Genomic DNA, 12,511 nt, shown 5'->3' on the forward strand with positions numbered 1-12,511 from the left:
GTTTAGAGTTTCAAAGGGAAACAAAGACACTTAATATTAAGAAATTTCTAATAAATGATTAAAAATGATTTTGGTTGGTTGCCATTCAAAAGTTTTCCCAGAGTTCTCATCTATGTTCCATACATACTGTAAATAAAAATGTACATGACCAATAGATGTAGTACACATACATCAGATATCGACACATACATGTGAATTAGAGTTCCTTAAATATACACATCCCCACTTAGGATACATCCCGTTACATAAGCAAAGCGTCATCCTTTAATAATAGTTCCAGGATAGCAGCAAGGTAATAATCTAGTTACCCAGTTACCTCAGAAAATATCATAAGTCCTGGATAGTTCCTGACATGGTATCCCTGGCTTCAAGGAGAACTCTCCAGTAACATTTAGCGTAGACGTCATGAAGCACCAGGCTGCACTGCTAATGGCAACTACGTAATCCTGTCATTGGAGAAAAAGGTTTGTCTTTTCAAAACCCATTTATTCATATCTGACTAAAAGTAAAACGGGAAAAAATCCACAACGAGATGATATAAATCCAAACTATTTAAAATATATAAAGCATTTCCATTTTATTTCTTACATATTTTTGTTGCTGTTTTATCAGTGCCTTGTACACATAGACAGTATTCAAATTGTCCTAACAGTTGCTGAAAGAGCAATAATAAATTATTCCGAGAACAGAGCTGCTCTGAATTGTTTGAAAACATGTAAATAACTTGAGTATCAATTAGTGTTTTTACAAACAGAGATGGCATGATATCAGTAAGTATTGGTTTAAAAGAGTTATGTTTATGAGTCTATACCCTTGGGTAAGTTATGAACTTATAACCAAAATTCACATATATAATATGCAAAAAATCTTTAAGGTGATTTATGATAAACCATTTTAGTCATAGAAGACTTTTCAGTAAATCTTTATTTTGTGTATACTATTGGGTATATCCATGCACGCCCAATGGATAGAAATTCTAGGTACTGTAAGTCATCTGGATTTTAGACGTACCTATGGACTTTAATATTAACCCTAGACACGTACTCTTAGGTCCAATTTCAAATCTATTGGGTGTGTGAACACAGAGCCCAAGAATGGTCCCTGTTATCTATAATGAAGGTTTTGAACCTCTAGCACTCTTTTATATGAAACAGTCTTGCAGACCACAGCTACCAGCTGTAAGAGATGATGCGGACACCTTAGAAAATTTTACTTGCCAAGGGAGAGACCCTATATCAGACTCTATTGTTTAACAAGCTGCAACCCTTCTACTGGGAAGGGACAACTCCCTCTGCACAGCAGTTTCTCCTGCTTGAAGCTGAGATCACACAAGGAGAAACCTATTGTGTTTCTGCCAAGTCATTGTGGGAACATCGGGAACAGCACACCCAGTAGCTGGCAGAGGCACAACCACCCTATCGACTCCTAAGATAAGCAGCCTACTTTACAGCTCTGAGAATTTCTCCTTTTGCAGTCTTATGCTTCCCCTCCTACACTGGGTTTCTCCCGTGTTTCTCATGGTGGCCAAATCAACACAGAACAGACTCTAGCTTCTCAGTTATCTTGTATGTTGCCAACCATGACAACACATTTATTACATCAAATGTTCACTCAGGTTCCTTGAATTTGGCAGGAAGTTGACAGTCCAGTGGGATCCTTTGGATGATAAAATGATGATGTGTTAGTTCCTCCCAAGCAACCCGAAAGCTCCCGACGTGCTCCATAGACACAGCCTGGACCGCAGAGCTGGGTTCTTGTTACACAGGAACACTCGCACCCAGGACTTGGCCTTTTCTGACACCGGAGGCTGGCAGGCAGGTTTGAAGTCTGGACACAGAGGCACTTCCAAAGTTTGGCAAGGAGAAGGAGGCAAGATCACTAAGTGGGGCTTTATCACTGCGCTGTCTCATGTAACTCAGACATCTGTGGCACGTGAACACAGAGATCTTTAGGTTGTAGATGGGTCGTGCTTTTTCTTCTTGCCCCGACAAGACTTGCAGACACAACAGATTATACACGGGGAGGCCAGGAGTAACAAGGGTGAAGTCACCAAGGCAATGATGCCCAAGCCTACAAGAATCCCCACCACCTGGAAATTTAGAAGAAAACCGTACTTCAGCAGTTAAATCTTTCTATATGTATACTTATTCCAACTATACCACCTACTATGAACCAATGTTTACGTTGCCCCTGAATTCATTTGTTAAAACCCTGAATCCCCAAAGTGATGGCATTTGGAGATGGGGTTTTTGGAAGTTAATTAGATTATGTGGGCAGGACCCTCATGATGGGATTAGTGCTTCTGGAAGAAGAGCTGTCAGAGAACTCGCTTCCTATCTCTAGACTCTCCACGATGCGAAGACGCAGAAGAAAATGGCCATCTCAGGACGAGGAAGAGAGCCAGAACCTGACCATGCTGACACCCAGAACTCGGATTTCTCAGCCTCCAGACTGTGAGAAATAAATTTCTATTGTTTAATCTCCTTCTTTATGGTAACTTGGTATAGTAGCCAGAATGACTAAGACACCATCTCAGGCACAGAAAACAATTACATTTGTGGGACCTTTTAGCCAGTGCCCAGCAATGATCTGAACTGCACACAAACCAGGGAGACACCAAGGACTAAATCAAGGCTGAGAATAAACCAAATGCTAACAGAAGCTGTCGCAAGCCCACGATAATTATGAATTGTTGGTGTTGGCTCTCTCTCTACCCTAGTTTCCTCAACTGTCTCATAGCGTGGTAATTATGATTACTAAGATATTAGCATTGAGTCCCTCAAAAAGAACACAGCCTTTAATAAATATAAAGCACTATTAAAAATAAACCATGACTCCCTTTGAACCTGCCACATAAACACACAATGGCATATACAGAGCATCCAAGCCCCAGCAGGGGCTCACTGGATTTTAGAGCACTGCCTTTGATAGCTAATATGCCTTAAAGGGCTTTAGGAACGTTTCTCAAGAGGAAAGAACATCTGCCTGCATTCTGCAGGTCACTCTTAATGGCTTGGCTGCACTGGTGCCCCTGCCCCCCAAACTTGTCCTCAAGGAGACTGTGCTCATGAATTAACTTTGCGTCATTGCCCCATTACTTTTCCCTAGCCCTCCCCCAGAACCTTCCAGGCTGGCTGGATCAGTAGGGAATAGAGTGGGAAGCATGAAGAGGTGGGCTCTTTAAGCGATCACAATTCTGGTTTGTCATGCTCCCTTTAAGGTCAGGGTACCTGTGTTCGGTTCCACATCACTGACGCTCTTGAGTGGCCGAGTTTATTCCTGCATGGCCCTTTGTCATAATGTCTGAGGAAAATGTCATTCTGAAAAACAAAGAGAGAGGTTTCAGTAATCAGATCACCTAGAGGAAGCGAAGTCTCTCTCTGGTGATATTAATGACTCTCCCTAGGAATTCCAAGCCCATAATCTTTAGAATATCTGAGTAGTTTTGCCAGTCACTGAGTGAAAACATCATAATCAATGAGACTCTTGATTGATTCTAAAAAAGGGAGTAATGACCTGACCAATTATCTTGGAAAGGTGGCTCTGGCAGAGGCACTGTGGAATGGAAGACCGCGAGTGAGGCTGTGGAAGGTGTGTGTGTCAAACCAGGAGAGGCAAAGTGCCAGTGACTGAGGACAGATGGAGAAGAGGAAGTTATGGTCATGAGACATTAAAAAGGCAACTAACTAGATAAAGAAACAGGGAGAAGAAATCACAGATGAGGGGAAAGCTGATGGGTAGAAGCAAGGCAGTGGCTTTGAGACAAATGTCAACATAGAAAAGGATTTTGTTGGGAAGATGTTAAGTCTGAACATGTTGAACTTGAGAAATAGTTGAGTCATCCAAGCAGTACTGTTTGAAAGGCAGCTCATTACATAGATCTGGACTTTGGGAAAAAGACTTGGGCATTCGTGCACATGGGGTGGAAGAAACCATAGAGTAGAATGAGATTACCCAGGGAGAAGTGTAGACTGAGAAGCAAAGCAAAGAGGACACAAACATTTAAGAAGGAGTCAAGGAAGAGCCTGGAAAGGGAACTGAGGTGTGGCCAGAAAGGTAGAAGAGAAACCAGCAGAGATAGTATCACTGAAATGGAGGTGGTGAGATGTTGAATGGAGTGGAGAATCTAGATAAGATGCGGATGGAAGTATCCACTGGATTTTACTGATAAGAAATCACTCTAAACCTGGGAAGAATTCGGTCAGAGTTTGACTATGTGGTAATCGGAGCACATTGCAGTGATTGGGAGATAGAAAACATCAACAGCAAGAGGTGATTAGGCTTTTCTGAAGCTTGGCTTCTAAAGGAAGGAGAGAAATAAATGGGGTAGTAAGGAAAAGATGTAGGTTTGAAAAAACGTTTACTCATTTTTAAATGGGACACAGGTGAATGCATAAATATGCAGAAAGTGGAAGTTGAAGTCACAGGACAGAGAAGAGATAAGTCAAAGGAACAAGTCTCTGAGGCTAGAGATGGGAACAGGATTCCAAGGCAGACGATTAAGAATACCTCGTCCTCCGAAACTGCAGGGATGATCAAGGCAGGAACAAACTCAACACCTCAACAACACTCAAAAATCCCTCTATTTGGTGTCTGTCTCAGGCTTGGATTTTAGATAATCACCACACTGCCAGCCCCATGCTCTCAAACTTTCCTATAAACAGAGATCAACAGCACCATCTGACGTAGAACATCACTTGCCTAGAGAAAAACGTCATTACCAACAAGCCAATGCCCCCTGGCTAACACAGAGAAAATGGGATCTCAAAAAACAGTGACCAGAAAAAGATGTTTCAACATTTGAAGTCTGTGTCTCCAGCCGTTTAACATCTGTGCCATTTCATCTCAAGCACCAGAACAGCACAAGTGACAGAACAGTGTGTGCTTTGCAACACCATGCCCCAGACATGCTTCAGCCAAAGGATGGAGATCTGGTGCACATATTTATTCCTTTATACTCTGGCCTCCTAAAGAGAACCTAAGGGCCTCAGCCTCCTCGTGGATATGAACCCAATTAAATATTGTGGTTAAACATGAAGGAAAACAAAAATTATTTCATTTTCATGTGTAATGCATGTGTTGTGTACAGTTAAATCCTCATCCAGAATGTCGCTCGTTTTGAATTATGTTAGGTCTTAAATATCAATTATAATTGGAATTCAATGGGCTGTAATAAATCAATGTTTTAAAAAAATGAAAACCATTTCTTTCAACCTGCACTGCTGAATGTCTAGAGTCTAAAATATCCATTTTCCGCTCCCTAATTTATACTTCTGAAAATACTAAGATCAAGCTGATTAAGAGTCCTGTTTGTGCATGTCATCTTAACCTTAACTTATCTAATTTCTAGTTAAAAATCAGGCATGTGGTGGCCAAAAGACATCACATGTTAACGTCATACTCACTCACGCAGTGTGTCTGATACTAAAGCACTACACAAATCGAATTAAAGCAAACCAAGCAACAAAAATGAAGAGCTGAGAAAAGAATGGCAACTCAACCATGACTGAGGGATTACGCTGATATGGACAGATTTTATAGGTCCAAGCTGCCAAAATAAGGAATATCTATAAACAACTTATGCTACGCCAAACTTTAAAAGACCAGAATTGGAGTATGACCTCAGCAATCCTTCAGATCACATTTTAACTCTGAGGTTACCACTGTCCCGGGCACAGGGCTGAATGAAACTGCACCTAAATTTGAAAAGACTTGCTTCATGAATGGTGAGGGAAAATAATAACTAGGCCAGGCCCCTTGATTTGGAAAGAGAGCACTTGACAAAACAGAAGCAATGCCACTGTCATGCCAATGAATGAGCGATTTAGTTAAGAGACACCATTGATTTGAACAGTTTTTCTCCTTTAAATTCAAAAAGAAAAAAACAACCTACTTAGTGGTAGGCAGAATAATTGGCCCCCAAAGATGTCCACCACCTAATCCCTAGAACATGTGAATATGTTACCCTCATGTGACAAAAAGGACTTTGCAAGTGTGATTAAATTAAGGATGTTGAGATGGGGAAGATTATCTTATGTTATCCAGATAGGCCCAATCTAATCACATAGGCCCTTAAAGGCTGAGAACCTTTCCTAGCTGTGGTCAGAGGGAGCAATGACTATAGAAGAAGGGCCTGAGAGATGTGATGTTGCTGGCTTTGACAATGGAGAAAGGGAACCACAAGCCAAGGAAAGCAGGCAGCCTCCAAAAGGTAGACAAGGCAAGAAAACCGAATCTCCTCTAGAGCCTCAAGAAAGGAATGTAGCCCTGCCCACACCTTGATTTTAACCCAGCAAGACCTATGTCAGACTTCTAATGTGTAGAACTGTAAGATAATCAGTTTGCATTGTTTTAAGACATTAAGTTTGTAGCAATTTGTTATGACAGCAATATAAAAACTAAGACACTAATAATCATTTACATAATAGAGTAAGACCACGCCCAAAAAACAGGAAATGCCCCTAAAACAAAAGCTTGCCTTTAAAGCTAAGGTGATGAACCTAAGGTAATCAAAGGAGGTTTGAGAGCTAGCTAAAGTAGCAGGCTTAGGAAGTCTCAGTAAGAAAAATAAATTCCTTCTGTAGGACAAAAATAGCCTCAATATTTTAAAAGGAAACCCTGTACGATACTGGCTGAGGTTCAGATACAGAATAAAGAACAGACAACGAAACTCTCCCCGGTGGAACTTACGTCCAGGTTCTGCAGACAGTACCAGCAAAACGTGTGCTTGCAGTTCTTGCACATCATCTGGGCACAGCCTTCGTTGCGTTCTATGTATACCCGGCAAACTGGGCATTGCTTGATGGGGGCTTCTGCATCTGTCCCAAAGAGGGCCCTAGAAACAAAATGGATGGTCATCAGCTGAATTCCCAGGGCTCCTGACAGTTAGGTAATGAACTCTTAATGTCGATGCTTAATTCACTTCCAAAGAACAGGGTGTGGGTAAAATAGGAGAGACACAGATTATTAGATGTGCAGATAAGTCAAACAAGAAGGAATCTTTATTTATTTTGGCTTTGAGTGAATTATATGATTACAGTTTCCACAGTTGATTTAACTCATTATTTTGCCAAATTAATATTTCATTCTCTGAGCACACATTGTTTCAATAAGAAATGCAAGGAGTCAGCTATACAACAGAGGAACTAGCTCAGGATCCAAACCAGGCATAGATGATCTATCTCAGCGGTCCCCAATCTTTTTAGCACCAGGGACCGGTTTCATGGAAGACAATCTTTCCATGGACCCAGGGGATGGGGTGGGGACAGGTGGAGCTCAGGAGGTGATGGGGAGCACCTGCAAATACACATGAAGCTTTGCTCCTTCCCCTGTCGCTTACCTCCTGCTATGAGGCCCATTCCTAACAGGTCACAGACTGGTACGGGTCCGCGGCCCTGGGGATGGGGCCTGCAGATCTATCTAATGGTCTGTTCATTAAGCAAATGGAGAAGGGAACCTCAATAATCGATACTTTAAAATACCATTGAAATATCTTCTCCAAACACATGAATAGACCAGTACAGGCTCACTGCCCAAAGGGGCACAGAAAAGGAGAAGCCACACAAGTTGGAGTGGGAGGGAAGGACAGGTGACATATAGCACTGGATTACACTTTAGCCACTGTTCCTCTAAACCACCACCCAGCACACAGAGATACCCAATTCACAAAGTGTTGTCAAATGTATGATGGGATTTGGTGCCAACAATAACTTTATATAGTGGTGAGACACTTACCACAGGTTGAGCATCCCTGATTTGAAAATCCAAAATCCCAAATGGTCCAAAATCCAAAACTTTTTAAGCTCTGATATGAAGTTCCAAAAAATGCTCATTGGAGCATTTTAGATTTTGGGTTTTCACATTAGGGATGCTCAACTGGTAAGTGTATAAGGCACATATTCTAAAATCTGAAAAAATCTGAGATCTGAAACATTTCTAGTCCCAAACATTTCAGATAAGGGATGCTCCATCTGTATCTTAATTTCCCTTTTTTCAGAATGGGAAACAGACTCACAGAGGCTGACTGACTGGTATGAGGACACACAGATACCAAGTGATAATATCAGCACTCAAATCCTCCTCTCCTCTGAGTTCTTCACATTGCCCTGTGATACCCAGGGAACTTACTGCTACGGTCACAACAATGTAGGCAGCACTGGTTTAAATCTGGCTAAGAGGCACATGCTTGCCATGTGCATTAGATTTTTTTCCTCTTCGTTTGTTTGTTCTGAGATTCGAGCGTAGCATCACAGCCAAGTAGCATTACTATTCCTGAAGACTGGTTCTACACACTCTGAAGGCACTGGGTGATTAAGCCAACTGGACCATAACACTGGTATTTTGTTCTTGCTGATGCAGAACAGCCATCGTCTCCAGCAAAGCAAGGGATCAAACACAGAGGTCCCTCACTCTGGGCCCTGCTACTGTCATAAAAACCCTCTGTACTAAAAGGTACAGATTTAATTGTTTCTCATCATAACAAGACCTCAACCTTGGCACCATCTTTTCAGAGCATAACGTATTAAGAGAGAATCTCTCTCCCTATATTACCTAAGAATTTAAGATTGTACTCCACTTCAGGAGTGTTGTTTCTATTGCTGTGTTCTTTCTGATATGATTGGCACACCTCACGAGCTGGCAATTTAGTCAGGCAAGAAAATAATTTGTCTCTCTTTGCAAGCAACAAGAACAAGATATACCAATGGTAGGCAGACATAGTACCTAATAAATAGCTGAGGACAACCCATGACTTCCTCCTGAGAATCAGTGGAGCACGGTGCCTCTATACCTAAAGAGAACACAAAACTCATGCAAAACCTAACTATAGCAGTATCTGGAAGATTCGCCTGAAGCAAATAACTAAAATCCCTTTTAGAAATGCTTTTTTTAGTTATTCTTTGTTAGCAACTTACCAATTCTGAGACATTTCTCAGGGAAGTTCTGCAGGAAAATGATCAATCTCTAAACACCATCACAAGATAACTCCTTCTTCAAGCAACCTATGTTGAGTTTCTAAGAAAACTAGTGAATAATGCCAAAGACTAAGTTTTCTTTCTTACCTGTGCTCTGTTGGCAGGACAATAGGCTGACTGTCTCTACAGGAGACATCTGCGTGCCAAGCATCCTTGCAACATGAGCAGAATTTCAGGTGGCAAGAAGGGCATTCCACCATCACAGGCTGTCCTGGGTCACTTGATGCAACAGGGCACACTGTCTGACAGTCTGCGACAGGACACCATGTCCGGTGGGGGTCCAGGTGAACTTCTAAAGCATAAAAAAAGAAAACGTGATGGCATCTGCCTTTGATCCAAGCTTGAGGCTTTCTTGCCTTCATTTATCCTCTTTTATAGACTAAAATTTATGCAAATATAATACAACCAAGGGTGATGGTTTCTACTATTAGTCTTCATAATGGATCCAAACCTGCCATCAACGAGGTTGCTCAGCCCTGCCGCATTTTTCAAAGTAGGTACTAATGGATGTACCTATTAAGATTACAGCCATCTTTATGAACAGATGAGAAGTGTTCTTTCTAACCAAAACTTGTAACTCTTTTAAAATGTTTCTCACCTTTCAGCACTCAAAACGGGCAAAAATCTCAAGGACTTTCTACAATTATTTGGGTGCTACCTTGGAAGAAAACTGAACATGAAGAACCAACCAAAGTTGGAGGGGAAAGGTATTTTCACAAAAGATTTTGTCTTTTTGGGCACTGAGAAATAGGTAGGGAAGTTTCTTCCATTGTATCACAGGAAATTAAAGAATAAGAAAGAATCAAATTAGTTTAGGGACCAAAGAGTATCTGCTGTGGCTTAGCCAAGAAGTCAGACTACCTGTCAGTTTCAGTATTCTTCTGGCCTACTAATGTGCTAATTAGGGGTAATTTGTAAAAGGCCCACATGCTCTAAAAAGAAAAGGTAGGGGCCTTCACAGGCCATAAAATGAGAGCCAGTCATACCACATTGGCTAGGTCCATATGACATACAAGAAAGAAGATAGAGTTGGAGGGTGGACAAATACCTATTCAAGTGTTTATAAATCTTCCTAAGTTTTCCCTTTTCTATTCAGCAATAGGCCTCATGTTCTTTCCATACAATATGACTTTTAAGGAAACATACCATGTGAAAAATTATGTTATTTGAGGAGTAGAGTTTTTTTCTCTTTTGCAAATCTTTAAACTGGTAAGATTCTAGTTTTAAACCTCTTGGGGCTTGTGATTCCTAGAAATTTACACACAGGAAGCAAACAAATCCAAAGGGTGGTACAAAAAGGAAATGAAGATATTAAGTAGGAGTTTAGTTTTAAAGTTAATAATTTAACAAATTCAGTGTCAGGGAGAAAAGTCTGAAATGTTCCAGTAAACATTATCTCCATAATTGTCTCAACTAGAAAATGAAATAATTGGATCTATCGCATTATAAGTTTGTGTTTAGAAATAGCATCTATAAATATATGGTCTTATCGAATAATTCTAGGTGTTAGGGTTGAAAAATCATGGGCCCTTGAACAAATATAATCAGAAGGGGCAATCCTATGATTTGCAGATGCTCAGACCCAAAGAGAGATGGACCTTCTAAAGCCCCTAAAACTTTGGGATGTCGAGGGGATGGTGATGCACATAAGATCCAAGGTCTCGGCCTTTTATTTCTATTATACATCATTTAACATTTTCCTCCAAAATGTTATAACTGCTTCACAAATCCTAAGTCCAAAGAAATGAAGGATGGTATGTAACTTAGAGCTAAGGACTCCCACATCAAATATGTACTTACCATCCCTTCTAAATCAGAGGTCTTTTAAAAATTTGATGAAAAAGAAGGAAAAGTAAGGGAAAGTTAAGGTACATATTACTGTTAAATTTTATAACATCCCTAGTAATCACTTTAAAAAGATACAAGTATGCAACTTGTTCTTGTAACTCTAATCTATTCAAACTACTTGGTAGAAGTTGTGACTTGTTTCTATCAGTTTATTATTTCAGGTACCTGTGGTAGCACAATGGAAGCAGAAACAATAAATAAAGGAGCAATTATAGACTGTGAGGAGTTGCTATAAAGAAAGAACCTTAGTGCAGCTACGGCACAAAGTCCAATGCAAAAATAACGGAAGAGTCCAAGCCACAGAAAACAGGGATCTCCTGTATTTTTCACCAATATGACAGTACACAAGGATCATGCAAAGGAGTATAGAGGAAGGTGAAGAAGGGAGACATTACAGCTTTCTATGTAGTTCCTTCATTGGAAGTCTTGCTGTTTAGGAATGGCTTATAGAGTTTAACTATGACCAACAGTGAAGTTATCAAGGGATAGATTTTGACTCGTTATCCAAAAATGACATTAGCCACTCTAGCCAACTCCATAGAGTATCAATTCAACATCTCTCCCCACTCCTTTCAACCTTCCTTACTAAGAACACCTGTCTATTGCTATAGAATCTGAAGAGTCCAGAGGCATGCTTTCCCAGAATTCCACACAGCTAAGGCTTGAACATGTGACACAATTCTGGCCAATGGGAGAGAAGGGGAGGTCCACCAAGGGGCTTCTGGGACAGGATCTCCTCCTTGATACACAAGGAAGAATCCCTATTCTGTCTGCATCGCCTTCAAACACAGCTGTATGGAGTTATGATGCATGGACCATCACAATAGTCTTGGAACTCTGAGGGAAACCTAAGTGATTCCATAAAGTTGAGCTGCTAAATTAACCAAACCCAGGACAGCCTACCTCTGGGCTTCCTGTGTGTGAGGTAATTAAATGCCCTTGCATTCTGTTTTAATCAGGCATTCTGTTCCTAGCAGCTGAAAGATTGTAACTGTCAAGTCTGTCCCATAATAGTGAGCAAGTCCTCGATTCAAACAAGGACTGTTCCTTCCATGTGGCAGATATTTTATCAAAGGGACTAAAGCAACATGTCCAAGGTGACCTTTAAAAGTTTTCCAAACCAATGATTTTACCATTCTAAATGTGAGGCACATGGAAATGTGTGTACATACATAGAAACAAAATATACAACCACGTATATTATCCTGTAGAAAACCTTGTGTACCATGATAAAAATGTATGCACTTTTTTAAAAAGTTAACACACTATGCCAGATCTATAAGGTTTTTACATAGGTGAGCAGACAAATAATATACATCCATATAGTTGAACACTATGCAGCTTCAGAAAAAATAAGTCAAGGTGACAATATGAAAACACCTCTAAGACATATTGTTAAGTGAAAAAAAGTAGATTGCATGAATATAAATGAACCATGCTTATAAAAATATGTATATCTGAAATATGTTTTGAGGCTGAGTATAATGGCTCATGCCTGAAATTCTAGCACTTTGGGAGGCCAAAGCAGAATCACTTGAGGCCAGGAGTTCAAGACCAGTCTGAGCAACATAGTGAAACCCCCATCTCTACAAAAAATAGATAAAAATTAGTGGGCATGAGGGTATGCGCCTGTAGTCCCAGCTACTTGGGAAGCTGAGGTAGGAGGTCGCTTTGAGCACAGGAGTTCGAGA

General features: G+C 40.6%; 1 protein-coding gene across 1 annotated transcript in view; it reads right to left on the minus strand.

Annotated features, from left to right (window-relative positions):
* Nucleotides 1–908: 908 nt before the first annotated feature.
* Nucleotides 909–12,511, minus strand: part of RNF144B (ring finger protein 144B) — a 93,002-nt gene continuing 81,399 nt past the window's right edge. Inside the window, exons 5-8 of the mRNA XM_012643260.1 lie at nucleotides 9,060–9,264; nucleotides 6,691–6,835; nucleotides 3,231–3,320; nucleotides 909–2,089 (exon numbers count right to left, since the gene is read on the minus strand). Of these exons, the coding sequence (XP_012498714.1) occupies nucleotides 1,949–2,089; nucleotides 3,231–3,320; nucleotides 6,691–6,835; nucleotides 9,060–9,264 (581 nt within the window). The 3' untranslated portion in view covers nucleotides 909–1,948. The remainder of the gene's footprint in view (nucleotides 2,090–3,230; nucleotides 3,321–6,690; nucleotides 6,836–9,059; nucleotides 9,265–12,511) is intronic.

Source organism: Propithecus coquereli, unplaced genomic scaffold (genome assembly GCF_000956105.1).
Source record: "Propithecus coquereli isolate 6110/MARCELLA unplaced genomic scaffold, Pcoq_1.0 Scaffold194, whole genome shotgun sequence".
NCBI classification, from domain to species: domain Eukaryota; kingdom Metazoa; phylum Chordata; class Mammalia; order Primates; family Indriidae; genus Propithecus; species Propithecus coquereli.